At 41.5% G+C, this 23,344-nt stretch overlaps 1 protein-coding gene across 21 annotated transcripts in view; it reads left to right on the top strand.

Moving 5' to 3' along the window:
- The window catches only part of capt (adenylyl cyclase-associated protein 1), a 424,491-nt gene that overhangs the window by 220,038 nt on the left and 181,109 nt on the right, over positions 1-23,344 (top strand). For 10 of the 21 annotated variants that reach the window (XM_071690536.1, XM_071690537.1, XM_071690534.1 and 7 more), the window contains one exon: positions 12,844-12,870. The exons of the other annotated variants lie outside the window; for them this stretch is intronic. In XM_071690536.1, coding sequence (XP_071546637.1) covers positions 12,844-12,870 — 27 coding nt within the window. The remainder of the gene's footprint in view (positions 1-12,843; positions 12,871-23,344) is intronic. 21 annotated transcript variants of the gene reach the window in all.

Here is a 23,344-nt window from a genome sequence, read left to right as displayed (position 1 = left end):
TAACGAGGTAGCGTTAAGAACAGAGGACTGGGCCTTTGAGGGAATACCCTCACCTGGCCCCCTTCTCTGTTCCTTCTTTTGGAAAATTAAAATAAAAAAATGAGAGTGGAGGATTTCCAGCCCCCCGCTCCCTTCCCTTTTAGTCGCCTTCTACGACACGCAGGGAATACGTGGGAAGTATTCTTTCTCCCCTATCCCCAGGGATAATATATACATATATATATATATATATATATATGTATATATATATATATATATATATATATATATATATATATATACACATATATATACATATATATATATAATATATATATATATATATATATATATATATATATATATATATATATATATATATATATATATATATATATATATATATATATTCCCTGCGTGTCGTAGAAAGCGACTAAAAGGGGAGGGAGCGGGGGGCTGGAAATCCTCCCCTCTCAATTTTTTTTTTTTTTTAATTTTCCAAAAGAAGGAACAGATAAGGGGGCCAGGTGAGGATATTCCCTCAGTGGCCCAGTTCTCTGTTCTTAACGCTACCTCGCTAACGCGGGAAATGGCGAATAGTTTGAAAAAAAAATATATATATATATATATATATATATATATATATATATATGTATATGTATATATATATATATATATATATATATATATATATATATATATATATATATATATATATATATATATATAGGGTAGCGAGTGGTGGGATGAAGAAGTAAGATTATTAGTGAAAGAGAAGAGAGAGGCATTTGGACAATTTTTGCAGGGAAAAAATGCAATTGAGTGGGGGATGTATAAAAGAAAGAGACAGGAGGTCGAGAAAGATGCAAGAGGTGAAAAAGAGGGCAAATGAGAGTTGGGGTGAGAGAGTATCATTAAATTTTAGGGAGAATAAAAAGATGTTCTGGAAGGAGGTAAATAAAGTGCGAAAGACAAGGGAGCAAATGGGAACTTCAGTGAAGGGCACAAATGGGGAGGTGATAACAAGTAGTGGTGATGTGAGAAGGAGATGGAGTGAGTATTTTGAAGGTTTGTTGAATGTGTTTGATGATAGAGTGGCAGATATAGGGTGTTTTGGTCGAGATGGTGTGCAAAGTGAGAGGGTTAGGGAAAATTATTTGGTAAACAGAGAAGAGGTAGTAAAAGCTTTGTGGAAGATGAAAGCCGGCAAGGCAGCAGGTTTGGATGGTATTGCTGTGGAATTTATTAAAAAAGGGGGTGACTGTATTGTTGACTGGTTGGTAAGGTTATTTAATGTATGTATGACTCATGGTGAGGTGCCTGAGGATTGGAGGAATGCGTGCATAGTGCCATTGCACAAAGGTAAAGGGGATAAGAGTGAGTGCTCAAATTACAGAGGTATAAGTTTGTTGAGTATTCCTGGTAAATTATATGGGAGGGTATTGATTGAGAGGGTGAAGGCATGTAGAGAGCATCAGATTGGGGAAGAGCAGTGTGGTTTCAGAAGTGGTAGAGGATGTGTGGATCAGGTGTTTGCTTTGAAGAATGTATGTGAGAAATACTTAGAAAAGCAAATGGATTTGTATGTAGCATTTATGGATCTGGAGAAGGCATATGATAGAGTTGATAGAGATGCTCTGTGGAAGGTATTAAGAATATATGGTGTGGGAGGCAAGTTGTTAGAAGCAGTGAAAAGTTTTTATCGAGAATGTAAGGCATGTGTACGTGTAGGAAGAGAGGAAAGTGATTGGTTCTCAGTGAATATAGGTTTGCGGCAGGGGTGTGTGATGTCTCCATGGTTGTTTAATTTGTTTATGGATGGGGTTGTTAGGGAGGTGAATGCAAGAGATTTGGAAAGAGGGGCAAGTATGCAGTCTGTTGTGGATGAGAGAGCTTGGGAAGTGAGTCGGTTGTTGTTCGCTGATGATACAGCGATGTTGGCTGATTCATGTAAGAAACTGCAGAAGCTGGTGACTGAGTTTGGTAAAGTGTGTGAAAGAAGAAAGTTAAGAGTAAATGTGAATAAGAGCAAGGTTATTAGGTACAGTAGGGTTGAGGGTGAAGTAAATTGGGAGTTGAGTTTGAATGGAGAAAAGCTGGAGGAAGTAAAGTGTTTTAGATATCTGGGAGTGGATCTGGCAGCGGATGGAACCATGGAAGTGGAAGTGAATCATAGGGTGGGGAGGGGGCGAAAATTCTGGGAGCATTGAAGAATGTGTGGAAGTTGAGAACATTATCTTGGAAAGCAAAAATGGGTATGTTTGAAGGAATTAGTGGTTCCAACAATGTTTTATGGTTGCGAGGCGTGGGCTATGGATAGAGTTGTGCGCAGGAGGGTGGATGTGCTGGAAATGAGAGGTTTGAGGACAATATGTGGTGTGAGGTGGTTTGATCGAGTAAGTAATGTAAGGGTAAGAGAGATGTGTGGAAATAAAAAGAGTGTGGTTGAAAGAGCAGAAGAGGGTGTTTTGAAATGGTTTGGTCACATGGAGAGAATGAGTGAGGAAAGATTGACAAAGAGGATATATGTGTCAGAGGTGGAGGGAACGAGGAGAAGTGGGAGACCAAATTTTAGGTGGAAAGATGGAGTGAAAAAGATTTTGAGTGATCGGGGCCTGAACATGCAGGAGGGTGAAAGGCGTGCAAGGAATAGAGTGAATTGGAACGATGTGGTATACCGGGGCCGACGTATTGTCAATGGATTGAAGCAGGGCATGCGAAGCGTCTGGGGTAAACCATGGAAAGTTATGTGGGGCCTGGATGTGGAAAGGGAGCTCTGGTTTTGGTGCATTATTACATGACAGCTAGAGACTGAGTGTGAACGAATGGGGCCTTTGGTGTCTTTTCCTAGCGCTACCTTGCACACATGAGGGGGGAGGGGGATGTTATTCCATGTGTGGCAGAGTGGTGATAGGAACAAATTAGGGCAGAAAGTATGAATTATGTACATGTGTATATATGTATATGTCTGTGTGTATATATATATGTGTACATTGAGATGTATAGGTATGTATATTTGTGTGTGTGGACGTGTATGCATATACATGTGTATGTGGGCGGGTTGGGCCATTCTTTTGTCTGTTTCCTTGCGCTACCTCGCTAACGCGGGAGACAGCGACAAAGCAAAAAAAAATATATATATATATATATATATATATTCCCTGGGGATAGGGGAGAAAGAATACTTCCCACGTATTCCCTGCGTGTCGTAGAAGGCGACTAAAAGGGAAGGGAGCGGGGGGCTGGAAATCCTCCCCTCTCGTTTTTTTTTTTTTTTTTTTTTTTTTTTTTTTTTTTTTTCAAAAGAAGGAACAGAGAAGAGGTCCAGGTGAGGATATTCCCTCAAAGGCCCAGTCCTCTGTTCTTAACGCTACCTCGCTATCGCGGGAAATAGCGAATAGTATGAAAAAAAAAAAAAAAATATATATATATATATATATATATATATATATACATACGAATTAAGTGTATATGAACGCGCACCTTCATAGAACATACAAAGCACCATATATATATATATATATATATATATATATATATATATATATATATATATATATATATATATATTTTTTTTTTTTTTGCCGGTCTTCCGCGTTTGCGAGGTAGCGCAAGGAAACAGACGAAAGAAATGGCCCAACCCACCCCCATACACATGTATATACATACGTCCACACACGCAAATATACATACCTACACAGCTTTCCATGGTTTACCCCAGACGCTTCACATGCCTTGATTCAATCCACTGACAGCACGTTAACCCCGGTATACCACATTGCTCCAATTCACTCTTTTCCTTGCCCTCCTTTCACCTTCCTGCATGTTCAGGCCCCGATCACACAAAATCTTTTTCACTCCATCTTTCCACCTCCAATTTGGTCTCCCTCTTCTCCTCGTTCCCTCCACCTCCGACACATATATCCTCTTGGTCAATCTTTCCTCACTCATTCTCTCCATGTGCCCAAACCATTTCAAAACACCCCCTTCTGCTCTCTCAACCACGCTCTTTTTATTTCCACACATCTCTCTTACCCTTACGTTACTTACTCGATCAAACCACCTCACACCACACATTGTCCTCAAACATCTCATTTCCAGCACATCCATCCTCCTGCGCACCACTCTATCCATAGCCCACGCCTCGCAACCATACAACATTGTTGGAACCACTATTCCTTCAAACATACCCATTTTTGCTTTCCGAGATAATGTTCTCGACTTCCACACATTCTTCAAGGCTCCCAGAATTTTCGCCCCCTCCCCCACCCTATGATCCACTTCCGCTTCCATGGTTCCATCCGCTGCCAGATCCACTCCCACATATCTAAAACACTTCACTTCCTCCAGTTTTTCTCCATTCAAACTCACCTCCCAAATGACTTGACCCTCAACCCTACTGTACCTAATAACCTTGCTCTTATTCACATTTACTCTTAACTTTCTTCTTTCACACACTTTACCAAACTCAGTCACCAGCTTCTGCAGTTTCTCACATGAATCAGCCACCAGCGCTGTATCATCAGTGAACAACAACTGACTCGCTTCCCAAGCTCTCTCATCCCCAACAGACTTCATACTTGCCCCTCTTTCCAAAACTCTTGCATTCACCTCCCTAACAACCCCATCCATAAACAAATTAAACAACCATGGAGACATCACATACCCCTGCCGCAAACCTACATTCACTGAGAACCAATCACTTTCCTCTCTTCCTACACGTACACATGCCTTACATCCTCGATAAAAACTTTTCACTGCTTCTAACCACTTTCCTCCCACACCATATATTCTTAATACCTTCCACAGAGCATCTCTATCAACTCTATCATATGCCCTCTCCAGATCCATAAATGCTACATACAAATCCATTTGCTTTTCTAAGTATTTCTCGCATACATTCTTCAAAGCAAACACCTGATCCACACATCCTCTACCACTTCTGAAATCACACTGCTCTTCCCCAATCTGATGCTCTCTACATGCCTTCACCCTCTCAATCAATACCCTCTCATATAATTTACCAGGAATACTCAACAAACTTTTTTTTTTTTTTTTTTTTTTTTTTTTTTTTTTTTTTTTTTTTTTTTGTCTCCCGCGTTTGCGAGGTAGCGCAAGGAAACAGACGAAAGAAATGGCCCAACCCCCCCCCATACACATGTATATACATACGTCCACACACGCAAATATACATACCTACACAGCTTTCCATGGTTTACCCCAGACGCTTCACATGCCTTGATTCAATCCACTGACAGCACGTCAACCCCGGTATACCACATCGCCCCAATTCACTCTATTCCTTGCCCTCCTTTCACCCTCCTGCATGTTCAGGCCCCGATCACACAAAATCTTTTTCACTCCATCTTTCCACCTCCAATTTGGTCTCCCTCTTCTCCTCGTTCCCTCCACCTCCGACACATATATCCTCTTGGTCAATCTTTCCTCACTCATTCTCTCCATGTGCCCAAACCACTTCAAAACACCCTCTTCTGCTCTCTCAACCACGCTCTTTTTATTTCCACACATCTCTCTTACCCTTACGTTACTCACTCGATCAAACCACCTCACACCACACATTGTCCTCAAACATCTCATTTCCAGCACATCCATCCTCCTGCGCACAACTCTATCCATAGCCCACGCCTCGCAGCCATACAACATTGTTGGAACCACTATTCCTTCAAACATACCCATTTTTGCTTTCCGAGATAATGTTCTCGACTTCCACACATTCTTCAAGGCCCCCAGAATTTTCGCCCCCTCCCCCACCCTATGATCCACTTCCGCTTCCATGGTTCCATCCGCTGCCAGATCCACTCCCAGATATCTAAAACACTTCACTTCCTCCAGTTTTTCTCCATTCAAACTCACCTCCCAAATGACTTGACCCTCAACCCTACTGTACCTAATAACCTTGCTCTTATTCACATTTACTCTTAACTTTCTTCTTCCACACACTTTACCAAACTCAGTCACCAGCTTCTGCAGTTTCTCACATGAATCAGCCACCAGCGCTGTATCATCAGCGAACAACAACTGACTCACTTCCCAAGCTCTCTCATCCCCAACAGACTTCATACTTGCCCCTCTTTCCAAAACTCTTGCATTTACCTCCCTAACGACCCCATCCATAAACAAATTAAACAACGATGGAGACATCGCACACCCCTGCCGCAAACCTACATTCACTGAGAACCAATCACTTTCCTCTCTTCCTACACGTACACATGCCTTACATCCTCGATAAAAACTTTTCACTGCTTCTAACAACTTTCCTCCCACACCATATATTCTTAATACCTTCCACAGAGCATCTCTATCAACTCTATCATATGCCTTCTCCAGATCCATAAATGCTACATACAAATCCATTTGCTTTTCTAAGTATTTCTCGCATACATTCTTCAAAGCAAACACCTGATCCACACATCCTCTACCACTTCTGAAACCACACTGCTCTTCCCCAAACTTATACCTCAACAAACTTATACCTCTGTAATTTGAGCACTCACTCTTATCCCCTTTGCCTTTGTTCAATGGCACTATGCACGCATTCCGCCAATCCTCAGGCACCTCACCATGAGTCATACATACATTAGATAACCTTACCAACCAGTCAACAATACAGTCACCCCCTTTTTTAATAAATTCCACTGCAATACCATCCAAACCTGCTGCCTTGCCGGCTTTCATCTTCCGCAAAGCTTTTACTACCTCTTCTCTGTTTACCAAATCATTTTCCCTAACCCTCTCACTTTGCACACCACCTCGACCAAAACTCCCTATATCTGCCACTCTATCATCAAACACATTCAACAAACCTTCAAAATACTCACTCCATCTCCTCACATCACCACTACTTGTTATCACCTCCCCATTTGCACCCTTCACTGAAGTTCCCATTTGCTCCCTTGTCTTACACACTTTATTTACCTCCTTCCAGAACATCTTTTTATTCTCCCTAAAATTTAATAATACTCTCTCACCCCAACTCTCATTTGCCCTTTTTTTCACCTCTTGCACCTTTCTCTTGACCTCCTGTCTCTTTCTATTATACATCTCCCACTCGATTGCATTTTTTCCCTGCAAAAATCGTCCAAATGCCTCTCTCTTCTCTTTCACTAATACTCTTACTTCATCCCACCACTCACTACCCTTTCTAATCAACCGACCTCCCACTCTTCTCATGCCACAAGCATCTTTTGCGCAATCCATCACTGATTCCCTAAATACATCCCATTCCTCCCCCACTCCCCTTACTTCCATTGTTCTCACCTTTTTCCATTCTGTACTCAGTCTCTCCTGGTACTTCCTCACACAAGTCTCCTTCCCAAGCTCACTTACTCTCACCACCCTCTTCACCCCAACATTCACTCTTTTTTTCTGAAAACCCATACAAATCTTCACCTTAGCCTCCACAAGATAATGATCAGACATCCCTCCAGTTGCACCTCTCAGCACATTAACATCCAAAAGTCTCTCTTTTGCGCGCCTGTCAATTAACACGTAATCCAATAATGCTCTCTGGCCATCTCTCCTACTTACACACGTATACTTATGTATATCTCGCTTTTTAAACCAGGTATTCCCAATCATCAGTCCTTTTTCAGCACATAAATCTACAAGCTCTTCACCATTTCCATTTACAACAATGAACACCCCATGTATACCAATTATTCCCTCAACTGCCACATTACTCACCTTTGCATTCAAATCACCCATCACTATAACCCGGTCTCGTGCATCAAAACCACTAACACACTCATTCAGCTGCTCCCAAAACACTTGCCTCTCATGATCTTTCTTCTCATGCCCAGGTGCATATGCACCAATAATCACCCATCTCTCTCCATCAACTTTCAGTTTTACCCATATTAATCGAGAATTTACTTTCTTACATACTATCACATACTCCCATCGAGAATTTACTTTCTTACATTCTATCACATACTCCCACAACTCCTGTTTCAGGAGTACTGCTACTCCTTCCCTTGCTCTTGTCCTCTCACTAACCCCTGACTTTACTCCCAAGACATTCCCAAACCACTCTTCCCCTTTACCCTTGAGCTTCGTTTCACTCAGAGCCAAAACATCCAGGTTCCTTTCCTCAAACATACTACCTATCTCTCCTTTTTTCACATCTTGGTTACATCCACACACATTTAGGCATATATATATATATATATATATATATATATATATATATATATATATATATATATATATATATATATATATATATATATATACACGTGTAAGAAGAGAGGCAAGTGATTGGTTGTCAGTGAATGTAGGTTTGCGGCAGGGGTGTGTGATGTCTCCATGGTTGTTTAATTTGTTTATGGATGGGGTTGTTAGGGAGGTAGTATAGGTAGTATGTTTGAGGAGAGGAACCTGGACGTTTTGGCTCTGAGTGAAACGAAGCTCAAGGGTAAAGGGGAAAAGTGGTTTGGGAATGTCTTGGGAGTAAAGTCAGGGGTAAGTGAGAGGACAAGAGCAAGGGAAGGAGTAGCACTACTCCTGAAACAGGAGTGGTGGGAGTATGTGATAGTGTAAGAAAGTAAATTCTAGATTGATATGGGTAGAACTGAAAGTTGATGGAGAGAGATGGGTGATTATTGATGCATATGCACCTGGGCATGAGAAGAAAGATCATGAGAGGCAAGTGTTTTGGGAGCAGCTGAATGAGTGTGTTTGTGGTTTTGATGCACAAGACCAGGTTATAGTGATGGGTGATTTAAATGCAAAGATGAGTAATGTGGCAGTTGAGGGAATGATTGGTATACATGGGGTGTTCAGTGTTGTAAATGGAAATGGTGAAGAGCTTGTAGATTTATGTGCTGAAAAAGGACTGGTGATTGGGAATACCTGGATTAAAAAGGGAGATATACATAAGTATACGTATGTAAGTAGGAGAGATGGCCAGACAGCGTTATTGGATTATGTGTTAATTGATAGGCGCGCGAAAGAGAGACTTTTGGATATTAATGTGCTGAGAGGTGCAATTGGAGGGATGTCTGATCATTATCTTGTGGAGCAGAAGGTGAAGATTTGTAGAGGTTTTCAGAAAAGAAGAGAGAATGTTAGGGTGAAGAGAGTGGTGAGAGTAAGTGAGCTTGGGAAGGAGATTTGTGTGAGGAAGTACCAGGAGAGACTGAGTACAGAATGGAAAAAGGTGAGAACAAAGGAGGTAAGGGGAGTTGGTGAGGAATGGAATGTATTTAGGGAAGCAGTGATGGCTTGCGCAAAAGATGCTTGTGGCATGAGGAGCGTGGGAGGTGGTTTGCTTAGAAAGGGTAGTGAGTGGTGGGATGAAGAAGTAAGATTATTAGTGAAAGAGAAGAGAGAGGCATTTGGACGATTTTTGCAGGGAAAGAATGCAAATGAGTGGGAGATGTATAAAAGAAAGAGGCAGGAGGTCAAGAGAAAGGTGCAAGAGGTTAAAAAGTGGGCAAATGAGAGTTGGGGTGAGAGAGTATCATCAAATTTTAGGGAGAATAAAAAGATGTTTTGGAAGGAGGTAAATAAAGTGCACAAGACAAGGGAACAAATGGGAACTTCAGTGAAGGGGGCTGGAGAAAAACTGAAGGCAGTGAAGTGTTTTAGATATCTGGGAGTGGATTTGGCAGTGGATGGAACCATGGAAGCAGAAGTGAATCATAGGGTGGGGAGGGGTTGAAAATTCTGGGAGCGTTGAAGAATGCTTGGAAGTCGAGAACACTATCTTGGAGAGCAGAAATGGGTATGTTTGAAGGAATAGTGTTTCCAACAATGTTGTATGGTTGCGAGGCGTGGGCTATGGATAGAGTTGTGCGGAGGAGGGTGGATGTGCTGGAAATGAGATGTTTGAGGACAATATGTGGTGTGAGGTGGTTTGATCGAGTAAGTAGTAATAGGGTAAAAGAGATGTGTGGTAATAAAGAGTGTGGTTGATAGAGCAGAAGAGGGTGTTTTGAAATGGTTTGGTCACATGGGGAGAATGAGTGAGGAAAGATTGACCAAGAGGATATATGTGTCGGAGGTAGAGGGAACAAGGAGAAGAGGGAGACCAAATTGGAGGTGGAAAGATGGAGTGAAAAAGATTTTGTGTGATCGGGGCCTGAACATGCAGGAGGGTGAAAGGAGGGCAAGGAATAGAGTGAATTGGAGCGATGTGGTATACCGGGGTTGACATGCTGTCAGTGGATTGAATCAAGGCATGTGAAGCGTCTGGGGTAAACCATGGAAAGCTGTGTAGGTATGTATATTTGCGTGTGTGGACGTATGTATATACATGTGTATGGGGGGGGATTGGGCCATTTCATTCGTCTGTTTCCTTGCGCTACCTCGCAAGCGCGGGAGACAGCGACAAAGTATAATAAAAATAATATGATATATTCCTATGGAGTGCCTGAGGATTGGTGGAATGCATGCATAGTTCCATTGTACAAAGGCAAAGGTGAGAAAGGTGAGTGTTCAAATTATAGAGGCATGAGTTTAAATATTCTTGGGAAATTATATGGGAGGGTATTGATATAGATGGTAAAGGTATGTACAGAGTATCAGATTGGGGAAGAGGAGTGAGGTTTCAGAAGTGGTAGAGAATGTGTGGATTAGGTGTTTGCTATGAAGAATGTATGTGAAAAATACGTAGAAAAATAGATGGATTTGTATGTAGCATTTATGGATCTGGAGAAGGCTTATGAGAGTGTTGATAGAGATGCTTTGTAGAAGGTTTTAAGAGTATGTGGTTTGGGAGACAAGTTGCTAGAAGCAGTGAAAAGTTTTTACCAAGGATGTAAGGAATGTGTATCAGTAGGAAGAGAGAAAAGTGATAGGTTCTCAGTTAATGTTAGTTTGCAGCAGGGGTGTGTAATGTCTCCATGGCTGTTTAATTTGCTTATGATTGGGATGGTTAGGGACATGAATGCAAGAATTTTGGGGAGAGGAGCAAGTATGCAGTCTGTTGTGGATGAGAGGGCTTGGGAAGCGAGTCAGTTGTTGTTTGCTGATGATACAGCGCTGGTGGCTGATTCGGGTGAGAAACTGCTGAAGTTGGTTACTGAGTTTAGTAAAGTGTGTGAAAGAAGAAAGTTGAGAGTAAATATGAATAAGAGGAAGGTTATTAGGTTCAGTAGGGTTGAGGGACAAGTTGATTGGGAGGTAAGTTTGAATGGAGAAAAGCTAGAGGAAGTGAAGTGTTTTAGGCATCTTGGAATGGACATAGCAGTGAGTGGAACCATGGATGTAGAAGTGAGTCACCGGATGGGGGATGGGAAAGGTTCTGGGAGCTTTGAAGAATGTGTGAAAGGTGAGAACATTATCTTGGAGAGCAAAAATGTGTATGTTTGAAGGAATAGTGGTTCCAACAATGTTATTTAGTTGCGAGGCATGGGCTATAGAGTTGTGCAGAGGAGAGTGGATGTGTTAGAAATGAAATGTTTGAGGATAATATGTGGTGTGAGGTGGTTTGATCAAGTAAGTAATGAAAGGGTAAGAGAGATGTTTGGTAATAAAAAGAGTGTGGTTGAGAGAGCAGAAGAGGGTGTGTTGAAATGGTTTGGACACATGCAGCGATTTAGTGATAAAAGATTGACAAAGAGGATATATGTGTCATAGGTGGAGGGAGCGAGAAGTGGGAGACCAAATTGGAGGTGGAAAGATGGCTTGAAAAAGATTTTGAGCAATAAGGGCCTAAACATGCAGGAGGGTGAAAGGAGTGTAAGGAATAGAGTGAATTGTAACAATGTGGTATACCGGGGTTAACATGGTGTCAATGGATTGAATCAGGGCATGTGAAGCATCAGGGGTAAACTATGGAAAGTTTTTTGGGGCTTGGATGTGGAAAGGGAGATGTGGTTTCCGTGCATTACACATGACAGCTAGAGACTGAGTGTGAATGAATGTGGCCTCTTTTGTCTTTCCGTGGTGCTACCTATCTGATGGTAGTGTTGGGGGGGTTGCTATTTCATGTGTGGCGAGATGGTGACAGGAATGGATGAAGGCAGCAAGTATGAATATGTACATGTGTATGTATATATGTATAAGTCTGTGTATGTATATGTTGAAATGTATGTGTATGTATATATGCATGTATGGGGGTTTATATATATATATATATATGTGTTCATGGGTGGGTTTGGCCAGTCCTTGTCTGTTTCTTTGCACTACCTCTCTGACGCAGGAGACAGCAATTAGGTATAATAAAATAAAGGAGTCAGCTTTTATGCTGTAATTCAACAGATCAAAATATTATGTTATAGTTTCTTTAGTGCAGATAAAGATTTAAATTTTGATAGATATTTCTTGAAAATATGTAGATTAAATTCATTCAAGTAGGTATGACCCTGAGTAAAGCCACATGCACAATTTTGTATGATGTTGGGACATAGCCCTATTTTGCTTCTTCCTTTGGTTGCCCATGTTTACTACAACTGAATGCCTGAGTATTGTGATGGTTATTGATGGCTGTACAGTGAGTTAGCAGTTTACTTGCTATCAGGCTTCACTATCTCGGCCCAGGTTGCTGTTTTTCCCCCTCTACTTCATCCACATGTGGACTTTTGGCCTTCAGTTCACAAACACATAATCCATCTCATACACGTCATTCTTAACTCTCTAATTTCTGTGGCAGTTGCTACACACTGGCCTTGCCATTTGACATAGTTTCGTCTGAAGCACTTGTAAATAAGCACTCTTTCTCTCCCACTCCCTCCATCCCTCCCCTTTCTCCCCCTTTCTCTTTCTTTCCTTTAATGCTCTTTCCATCTTTGTTTTTATTAATGCTTTTTTAATCATTTGGTATTTCTTTTTTTGTAGTCAAGAGTATCAAATTTTTTTGTCCTAATGAAAGTAGTGTTACAATTTTATCACACTTTTCAGCACGGCGTCAAGGCTTGATATGGGGTGGTAGGTGTTTCTTCAGATGGTAAATTTGTTGCCCTGTGTGCTTCAGAAACTCCTGTACCCCATATCCATGCTATGTATTGTATTACCTTTGAACCTTTGTCTTAGCTTGCTTTGGTATATGCTGCCATGAGAGCAAGTATTTGTAAGTTGATGGATAGTGGCATGATATCCAGAAACAGAGTAAACTAGATTATTTTTTATATCAGCATACTTTCTTGATAATTCTATGTTTATAGATATTACTAATATTTAGATTACATTTTAGTTAACTCTTTCATGAGATTTTAGTTGACTTATTCTGCCCTAATTTTTTTTTAAGTTAATTATATTTTGTTCAAAGATTGATTGCTCTCATCTATTTTTTAAAACCTGTGATCCTTTTTGAGTTGATGCCATTGAAGGCAGTCATTGTATTGCATTCTGACTAATATGCCCCTTAAAATGCAGTGCTGTCTAGTGTGAAATCCATTAATATATGTATATATTTATATTTTATTTATCTATTTATTATACTTTGTCCTGTCTCCCGCAATAGCTAGGTAGTGCAGAGAAAGAGACGAAAGAATGGAACCCACCCACAAACACATTTATATACATAAACGCCCACACACACGCTCATATACATACCTATACATTTCGGTGTATACCTACATATACATGCACATACATATATACACCTGTACTTATTCATACATGCTACCTTCATCCATTCCTGCCACCACCCCGCCACACATGAAATGGCACCTCCCTCCCCCCACGTGCGTGCGAGGTAGCACTAGAGAAAGACAACAAAGGCCACATTTGTTCACACTCAGTCTCTTGCTGTCATGTGTGATGCACCAAAACCACAGCTCCCTTTCCACATCCAGGCCCCACAAAACTTTCCATGGTTTACCCCAGACACTTCGCATGCCCTGGTAAAGTCCAATGACAGCACGTCAATCCCGGTATACTACATCGTTCCAATTCACTGTGTTTCTTGCACACCTTTCACCCTCCTGTATGGTCAGGCCCTGATCACTCAAAATCTTTTTCGTGCCATCCTTCCACCTCCAGTTTGGTCACCCACTTCTTGTTCATTCCACCTCATATATCCTCTTTGTCAATCTTTCCTCACTCATTCTCTCCATGTGATCAAACCATTTCAATGCACCCTCCTCTGCTCTCTCAACCACACACCTTTTATTACCATACATCTCTCTTACCTTATCATTACTTACTCGATCAAACCACCTCACACCACATATTGTCCTCAAACATCTCATTTCCAACACATCCACCCTCCTTTGCACAACCCTATCTATAGCCCATGCTCACAACCTTATAACATTGTTGGAACCACTATTCCTTTAAACATACCCATTTTTGCTCTGAGATAACATTCTTGCCTTTTCCACATTCTTCAACGCTTGCAGATCCTTCGCCCCCTCCCCACCCTATGACTCCCTTCTGCTTCCATGGTTCCATCCGCTACCAAATCCACTCCCAGATATCTAAAACATTTCACTTCCTCCAGTTTTTCTCCATTCAAATTTACCTCCCAATTGACTTGTCCCTAAGCCCCACTGAACCTAATTACTTTGCTCTGATACACATTTACTCTCAGCTTTATTCTTTCACACACTTTACCTCTCATACACAACAGACTGCATACTTGCACCTCTCTCTCCAAAACTCCTGCATTCACTTCCCTAACAACCCCATCCATAAACAATAAACAAATTGAACAACCATGGAGGCATCACGCACCCCTGCCACAAACTGACATTCACTGGGAACCAATCACTTTCCTCTCTTCCTACTTGTACACATGCTTTACATCCTCGATAAAAACTTTTCACTGCTTCTAGCATCTTGCCTCCCACACCATATACTCTTAATACCTTCCACAGAGCATCTCTATCAACTCTTATCATATGCTTTCTCCAGATCCATAAATGCTACATGCAAATTCATCTGTTTTTCTGTGTTTCTCACATACATTCTTCAAAGCAAACACCTGATCCACACATCCTCTACCACTTCTGAAACCACATTGCTCTTCCCCAGTCTGATGTTCTGTACATTCCTTGACCCTCTCAGTCAATACCTTCCCATATTATTTCCCAGGAATACTCAACAAACTTATACCTCTGTAATTTGAACGCTCGCTTCTATCCTTTTTGCCTTTGCACAATGGCACTATGCATGCATTCTGCCAATCCTCAGGCACTTCACCATGAACCATACATACATTGAATATCCTCACCAACCAGTCAGCAACAGTCTCCTCCTTTTTTTAATAAATTCCACAGCAATACCATCCAAATCTGCTGCCTTGCCAGCTTTCACTACTACTTCTCAGTTTACCAAATCGTTCTCCCTGACCCTCTCACTTTGCTTACCACCTCGACCAAAACACCCTTTATCTGCCACTCTAATCAAACACGTTCAACAAACCTTCAAAATATTCACTCCATCTCCCTCTCATTTCACCACTTCATGTTATTTCCTCCCCATCTGCCCCCTTCACCGATGTTCCCATTTGTTCTCTTGTCTTATGCACTTTATTTTCCTCCTTCCAAAATATCTTTTTATTCTCCCAACTCTCATTTGCCCTCTTTTCACCTTTTGCTTTTTTCTCTTGACCTCTTTCCTCTTTCTTTTATATTTCTCCCTGTCATTTGCCCTATTTCCCTGCAAAAATCGTCCAAATCCCTATCTCGTCTCTTTCACTAACAATCTTACTTCTTCATCCCACAACTCGCTACCCTTTCTAATCTGCCCATCTCACACCTTATGCCACAGGCATCTTTTGCGCAAGCCATCACTGTTTCCATAAATGCATCCCATTCCTCCCCCACTCCCCGTGCGTCATTTGCTCTCACCTTTTTCCATTTTACGCTCAATCTCTCCTGGTACTTCCTCACACAAGTCTCCTTTCCAAGCTCACTGGCTCTCACCACTCTCTTCACCCCAAAATTCTCTCTTCTTTTCTGAAAACCTCTACATATCTTCACCTTTGCCTCTGCAAGATAATGATCAGACATCCCTCCAGTTGCCTCTCTCAGCACACTAACATCGACACATAATCCAATAACTCTCTCTGCCCGTCTCTACTACTTATGTATATTTAAGTATATCTCCCTTTTTAAACTAGGTATTCCAGTCACCAGTCCTTTTTCAGCATACAAATCTACAAGCTCTTCACCATTTCTATTTACAACACTGAACACCCCATGTACACCAATTATAATCTCAACTGCCACATTACTCACCTTTGCATTCAAATCACCCATCACTATAACCCAGTTTTCGTGCATCAAACCAGCTAACACACTCACTCAGCTGCTCCCAAAACACTTGCCTCTCATGATCTTTCTACTCATGACCAGGTGCATAGGCACCAATAATCACCCATCTCTCTCCATATATATATATATATATATATATATATATATATATATATTTTTTTTTTTTTTTTTTTTTTTTTTTTATACTTTGTCGCTGTCTCCCGCGTTTGCGAGGTAGCGCAAGGAAACAGACGAAAGAAATGGCCCAACCCCCCCCCCCCATACACATGTACATACACACGTCCACACACGCAAATATACATACCTACACAGCTTTCCATGGTTTACCCCAGACGCTTCACATGCCTTGATTCAATCCACTGACAGCACGTCAAACCCTGTATACCACATCGCTCCAATTCACTCTATTCCTTGCCCTCCTTTCACCCTCCTGCATGTTCAGGCCCCGATCACACAAAATCTTTTTCACTCCATCTTTCCACCTCCAATTTGGTCTCCCTCTTCTCCTCGTTCCCTCCACCTCCGACACATATATCCTCTTGGTCAATCTTTCCTCACTCATTCTCTCCATGTGCCCAAACCATTTCAAGACACCCTCTTCTGCTCTCTCAACCACGCTCTTTTTATTTCCACACATCTCTCTTACCCTTACGTTACTTACTCGATCAAACCACCTCACACCACACATTGTCCTCAAACATCTCATTTCCAGCACATCCATCCTCCTTCGCACAACTCTATCCATAGCCCACGCCTCGCAACCATACAACATTGTTGGAACCACTATTCCTTCAAACATACCCATTTTTGCTTTCCGAGATAATGTTCTCGACTTCCACACATTTTTCAAGGCTCCCAAAATTTTCGCCCCCTCCCCCACCCTATGATCCACTTCCGCTTCCATGGTTCCATCCGCTGACAGATCCACTCCCAGATATCTAAAACACTTCACTTCCTCCAGTTTTTCTCCATTCAAACTCACCTCCCAATTGACTTGACCCTCAACCCTACTGTACCTAATAACCTTGCTCTTATTCACATTTACTCTTAACTTTCTTCTTCCACACACTTTACCAAACTCAGTCACCAGCTTCTGCAGTTTCTCACATGAATCAGCCACCAGCGCTGTATCATCAGCGAACAACAACTGACTCACTTCCCAAGCTCTCTCATCCCCAACAGACTTCATACTTGCCCCTCTTATATATATATATATATATATATATATATATATATATATATATATATATATATATATATATATATATAAGAGGGGCAAGTATGAAGTCTGTTGGGGATGAGAGAGCTTGGGAAGTGAGTCAGTTGTTGTTCATTCCCGTGAGAGAGACTCATCAAGACGTGACAGAGATCGTGATCGTGATCGTGATAGACGAGATCGCAGATCTCGCTCCAGGTCACGTTCCAGATCCAGGTCTCCTCGTTCTCATCGAAGATCTCCTGTGTATATGTCAGGGCCCTCAGGAAGACATGATGAAACACCAATGCATGAACTGACGGCAGAGGAGAAACAGATGCGAGAGTTGATGGGATTTTCATCCTTCCACACAACCAAAGGAAATTTGCACTATGATGTATGGGGAGCAACCTGCACACAGGGAAAGAAGAGGGAAGATTTGCCAGATTATGAAGAATTTCAGAAATGGGTGGAGAAAAAGAAGGAAATAAGATATGAAGAAAGGAGGAAGGAATGGGATGAAAGGAGAGCATCATTTCACAGGGATAATGATGATTTTAGGAATCGAGGTGGCAGAGGACGGGACAGGGGCAGGGATGGTCGATCTGACAGAGATAGAGATGACTACTCACGATCATCGAGAAGAGATTCACCACATGATGATCGTAGATACAGATCAAGCTCACGTCATGAACGTGGCTCTGATTCCTACCATGGCAGTAGATACTATGACCATAGAGACCGTGATGGGGGGCGAGACCGAGATAGAAGTCGAGAGAGAGATAAAAGTCGAGAGAGAGATAGAAGTCGAGATCGTGATCGTGGTAGCAGAGATCAACGATACAGGGAAAGAAATGGGTACGACAGTGGACAGGATGATTATTCTCCCAACAATCGGCGAGGTAGTACATCTGAGGATAAATACCCAACAAGAGAACTCCCATATCATAGATCCCCCTCACCAGAAACATCATACCGTCGCAGATCTCCTTCCCCACAAACATCATATCGCAGTCGAACTCCACCACGGAGGTCACCTTCACCACGGGATACATACCGTCGATCACCATCCCCAGCAGAAGACAGAAGATACTACACCTACTGAGGGTTTGGACACGCATATGATTTAGAGATTCTGTAGGCTACATAGAGGATAATTTCGTGTTCAGCATCTGACCATCTACAACTTAGTTTATTATACACATAGGTATTATTTATATAATGTATTGTTTAATTTAGTTTGAAATTACTGTGTTGTTTAAGAGTACAAAATAGATCTTTGTACCATGTACCAGTCTTGAGATTTTGATATCCATGTAAATATACTAAAAAAAAATGTTATTGGAAAGAAATAGGATGATGGTGAGGCTACCAATAACACAATAACAGGTACTGTGATACAGAAGAAATGCTCTGCACTTGTGCTACACGTGAGACATGGATCGAGTTCAGCATTCAGGCAGATTTATAGTTCACTTGGGTGTGCATAGAGCTGGTCTGTATGGTCCTGGAAAATATCCTTCTTGCTGTAAGGATGCCACCCCACAAATGTGGGAAATTGTGTGTATATATATATATATATATATATGTATGTGTATGTATATATATATATATATATATATGTATGTGTATGTATATATATATATATATATATATATATATATATATATATATATATATATATATATGGGAGCGGGGGGCTGGAAATCCTCCCCTCTCATTTTTTTTTAAATTTTCCAAAAGAAGGAACAGAGAAGGGGGCCATATGAGGATATTCCCTCAAAGGCCCAGTCCTCTGTTCTTAACGCTACCTCGCTAATGCGGGAAATGGCGAATAGTATGAAAAAAAAAAAAAAAAAATATATATATATATATATATATATATTTTATGCTTTGTCGCTGTCTCCCACATTTGCGAGGTAGCGCAAGGAAACAGACGAAAGAAACGGCCCAACCCACCCCCATACACATGTATATACATACACGTCCACAGACACAAATATACATACATATACATCTCAATGTACACATATATATATACACACACAGACATATATATATATATATATATATATATATACACACATGTACATAATTCATACTATCTGCCTTTATTTATTCCCATCGCCACCTCGCCACACATAGAATAACATCCCCCTCCCCCCTCATGTGTGCAAGGTAGCGCTAGGAAAAGACAGCAAAGGTCCCATTCGTTCACACTCAGTCTCTAGCTATCATGTAATAATGCCCGAAACCACAGCTCCCTTTCCACATCCTGGCCCCACAGAACTTTCCATGGTTTACCCCAGGCGCTTCACATTCCCTGATTCAATCCATTCACTGCATGTCGACCCCGGTATACCACATCGATCCAATTACCTCTATTCCTTGCCCGCCTTTCACCCTCCTGCATGTTCAGGCCCCGATCACTCAAAATCTTTTTCACTCCATCTTTCCACCTCCAGTTTGGTCTTTCACTTCTCCTAGTTCCCTCCACCTCCGACACATATATCCTCTTGGTCAATCTTTCCTCACTCATTCTCTCCATGTGACCAAACCATTTCAAAACACCCTCATCTGCTTTCTCAACCACGCTCTTTTTATTTCCACACATCTCTCTTACCCTTACATTACTTACTCGATCAAACCACCTCACACCACATATTGTCCTCAGACATCTCATTTCCAGTACATCCACCCTCCTGCGCACAACTCTATCCATAGCCCACGCCTCGCCACCATACAGCATTGTTGGAACCACTATTCCTTCAAACATAGCCATTTTTGCTTTCGGAGATAATGTTCTCGACTTCCAAACATTCTTCAAGGCTCCCAGGATTTTTGCCCCCTCTCCCACCCTATCATTCACTTCCGCTTCCATGGTTCCATCCACTTCCAGATATCTAAAACACTTTACTTCCTCCAGTTTTTCTCCATTCAAACTTACCTCCCAATTGACTTGACCCTCAACCCTACTGTACCTAACAGCCTTGCTCTTATTCACATTTACTCTTAACTTTCTTCTTTCACACACTTTACCAAACTCAGTCACCAGCTTCTGCAGTTTCTCACATGAATCAGCCACCAGCGCTGTATCATCAGCGAACAACAACTGACTCGCTTCCCAAGCTCTCTCATCCCCAACAGACTGCATACTTGCCCCTCTTTCCAAAAATCTTGCATTCACCTCCCTAACAACCCCATCCATAAACAAATTAAACAACCATGGAGACATCACACACCCCTGCCACAAACCTACATTCACTGAGAACCAATCACTTTCCTCTCATCCTAATCGTACACATGCCTTACATCCTCGATAAAAACTTTTCACTGCTTCTAACAACTTGCCTCCCACACCATATATTCTTAGTACCTTCCACAGAGCATCTCTATCAACTCTATCATATGCCTTCTCCAGATCCATAAATGCTATATACAAATCCATTTGCTTTTCTAAGTATTTCTCACATACATTCTTCAAAGCAAACACCTGATCCACACATCCTCTACCACTTCTGAAACCACACTGCTCTTCCCTAATCTGATATATATATATATATATATTATTATTATATTTTTTTTATTATACTTTGTCGCTGTCTCCTGCGTTTGCGAGGTAGCGCAAGGAAACAGACGAAAGAAATGGCCCAACCCCCCCCCCCCTTACACATGTATATACATACGTCCACACACGCAAATATACATACCTACACAGCTTTCCATGGTTTACCCCAGACGCTTCACATGCCCTGCTTCAATCCACTGACAGCACGTCAACCCAGGTATACCACATCGCTCCAATTCACTCTATTCCTTGCCCTCCTTTCACCCTCCTGCATGTTCAGGCCCCGATCACACAAAATCTTTTTCACTCCATCTTTCCACCTCCAATTTGGTCTCCCTCTTCTCCTTGTTCCCTCCACCTCCGACACATATATCCTCTTGGTCAATCTTTCCTCACTCATCCTCTCCATGTGCCCAAACCACTTCAAAACACCCTCTTCTGCTCTCTCAACCACGCTCTTTTTATTTCCACACATCTCTCTTACCCTTACGTTACTCACTCGATCAAACCACCTCACACCACACATTGTCCTCAAACATCTCATTTCCAGCACATCCATCCTCCTGCGCACAACTCTATCCATAGCCCACGCCTCGCAACCATACAACATTGTTGGAACCACTATTCCTTCAAACATACCCATTTTTGCTTTCCGAGATAATGTTCTCGACTTCCACACATTCTTCAAGGCCCCCAGGATTTTCGCCCCCTCCCCCACCCTATGATCCACTTCCGCTTCCATGGTTCCATCCGCTGCCAGATCCACTCCCAGATATCTAAAACACTTCACTTCCTCCAGTTTTTCTCCATTCAAACTCACCTCCCAATTGACTTGACCCTCAACCCTACTGTACCTAATAACCTTGCTCTTATTCACATTTACTCTTAACTTTCTTCTTCCACACACTTTTCCAAACTCAGTCACCAGCTTCTGCAGTTTCTCACATTGAGTGGGAGATGTATAAAAGAAAGAGACAGGAGGTCAAGAGAAAGGTGCAAGAGGTGAAAAAAAGGGCAAATGAGAGTTGGGGTGAGAGAGTATCATTAAATTTTAGGGAGAATAAAAAGATGTTCTGGAAGGAGGTAAATAAAGTGGGTAAGACAAGGGAGCAAATGGGAACTTCAGTGAAGGGCGCAAATGGGGAGGTGATAACAAGTAGTGGTGATGTGAGAAGGAGATGGAGTGAGTATTTTGAAGGTTTGTTGAATGTGTTTGATGATAGAGTGGCAGATATAGGGTGTTTTGGTCGAGGTGGTGTGCAAAGTGAGAGGGTTAGGGAAAATGATTTGGTAAACAGAGAAGAGGTAGTGAAAGCTTTGCGGAAGATGAAAGCCGGCAAGGCAGCAGGTTTGGATGGTATTGCAGTGGAATTTATTAAAAATGGGGGTGACTGTATTGTTGACTGGTTGGTAAGGTTATTTAATGTATGTATGACTCATGGTGAGGTGCCTGAGGATTGGCGGAATGCGTGCATAGTGCCATTGTACAAAGGCAAAGGGGATAAGAGTGAGTGCTCAAATTACAGAGGTATAAGTTTGTTGAGTATTTCTGGTACATTATATGGGAGGGTATTGATTGAGAGGGTGAAGGCATGTAGAGAGCATCAGATTGGGGAAGAGCAGTGTGGTTTCAGAAGTGGTAGAGGATGTGTGGATCAGGTGTTTGCTTTGAAGAATGTATGTGAGAAATACTTAGAAAAGCAAATGGATTTGTATGTAGCATTTATGGATCTGGAGAAGGCATATGATAGAGTTGATAGAGATGCTCTGTGGAAGGTATTAAGAATATATGGTGTGGGAGGAAAGTTGTTAGAAGCAGTGAAAAGTTTTTATCGAGGATGTAAGGCATGTGTACGTGTAGGAAGAGAGGAAAGTGATTGGTTCTCAGTGAATGTAGGTTTGCGGCAGGGGTGTGTGATGTCTCCATGGTTGTTTAATTTGTTTATGGATGGGGTTGTTAGGGAGGTATATATATATTCCTATGAGTCCATGGGGGAAATGAAACATGATAAGTTCCCAAGTGCACTTTTGTGTAATAATCACATCATCAGGGGAGACACGAGAAAAATATAAGTTAGTTGATATACAAATAAGAGACGTAGCTAGGACGCCATTTGGTAAACGTTATTGTCCAAGACAGAGAAGGAGCGCATCATAAACTTATTATGTGGACAAGAAGGTGAATTGTTTACAAAGTCTATCAACAATATGGTTATCCAATTTTTATAGATCTTCACTAATATTAAGGTTATAATTCTTTGTGTATTTAATGATAGAAGATTGTGATATTTCACGTGGTACTGGAGTTAGAGTTAATAACTGAAATGGCATTACTCAAGTCCATACAATTATCATAGTTCTTAATGTGATTAAACGAGGCATTTGATTCTTGTCCCGTTCTTATACTATATTTATGTT

This window comes from Panulirus ornatus, chromosome 48, assembly GCF_036320965.1.
Source record: "Panulirus ornatus isolate Po-2019 chromosome 48, ASM3632096v1, whole genome shotgun sequence".
Lineage (NCBI taxonomy): Eukaryota > Metazoa > Arthropoda > Malacostraca > Decapoda > Palinuridae > Panulirus > Panulirus ornatus.
The sequence above is the reverse complement of the archived record's forward strand: the minus strand, read 5'-3'. Positions and strand labels throughout refer to the sequence as shown.